The sequence below is a fragment of the Carlito syrichta genome, unplaced genomic scaffold (genome assembly GCF_000164805.1).
Source record: "Carlito syrichta isolate Samal-C Ts95f unplaced genomic scaffold, Tarsius_syrichta-2.0.1 Scaffold57270, whole genome shotgun sequence".
NCBI classification, from domain to species: domain Eukaryota; kingdom Metazoa; phylum Chordata; class Mammalia; order Primates; family Tarsiidae; genus Carlito; species Carlito syrichta.
The window spans coordinates 1-776 of record NW_007001366.1 but is presented as its reverse complement, the minus strand read 5'-3'; the positions used below and the strand labels follow the sequence as shown (position 1 = coordinate 776).

The following is a 776-nucleotide window of genomic DNA, read 5'->3' as shown; positions in this document are numbered from 1 at the left end:
GGCACTTGTTGAACTAAGAATCATGGGATTTTAGCAGTGTGGTTCATGGTCTGAAATAATGTTTGGTAACGGGAGAAAGTTAATTTGCACCTACTTTTGATTTCTTATTGTTGTTCGTTTTCTTTTATGTCCTAGTCATACTAACCTGGGCTATCTTTAAAGCTGGGAAAATAAGTATCTTTATACTGGCAGAAAGACCTTGCTAAATATGGGGCTAAACATATCTTTCTACAAATCATTTCACTGGAAGAACAATATAACAGGAGAAGAATATAAAAATACAAAGATGGAGGTGAATTGTTGGTGCAAGAAAGCAGGAGACAGCTGATTCCTGGCCTTGGGACCCAGAGTACTGTGGGGAAGGCGGCCTGCTGCTTAGTTCTGCTTGTTTTCATTTCCAAGGGTATGTTTGTTAAAAAGGTGCTCCGCCAGACCAGAGTCCGGGGCCCCCATCTTAACTAAGTTGTGCACGTGGTTACCTAATTCTTTGATAGACTTCACCTGCTCACTCGGGTAGTAGGTTTCCAGGAAGTCGCACAAGTGGGGGTCACCTTTGTCCGAGGCCAGCGTGTGCAATTCCAGCAAGGACTGGTTCCCATTCTTTTCCAAGAGCAGAGCACACTCCATAGCATGCAGCCCGCTCTCCCAGTCGTCCTGGTCCGGCTTCTTGATGTCCCGCTGGCAGATCCGGCCTCCTCGCAGGTTATGCAGCCTCATCAGCTTCTCCGCGTGCTCTGTCTCCTCCCGGGCCTGGCGAAGGAAATACCTGGCGAAGT

General features: G+C 47.3%; 1 protein-coding gene across 1 annotated transcript; it reads right to left on the bottom strand.

Moving 5' to 3' along the window:
- Nucleotides 1-225: 225 nt before the first annotated feature.
- On the bottom strand, nucleotides 226-770 carry LOC103251404 (ferritin, mitochondrial-like). Its single transcript, XM_008049989.1, has one exon. It carries the CDS (start codon nucleotides 715-717, stop codon nucleotides 376-378), a length of 342 nt encoding a protein of 113 aa, XP_008048180.1. The 5' UTR covers nucleotides 718-770; the 3' UTR covers nucleotides 226-375.
- Nucleotides 771-776: the final 6 nt, after the last annotated feature.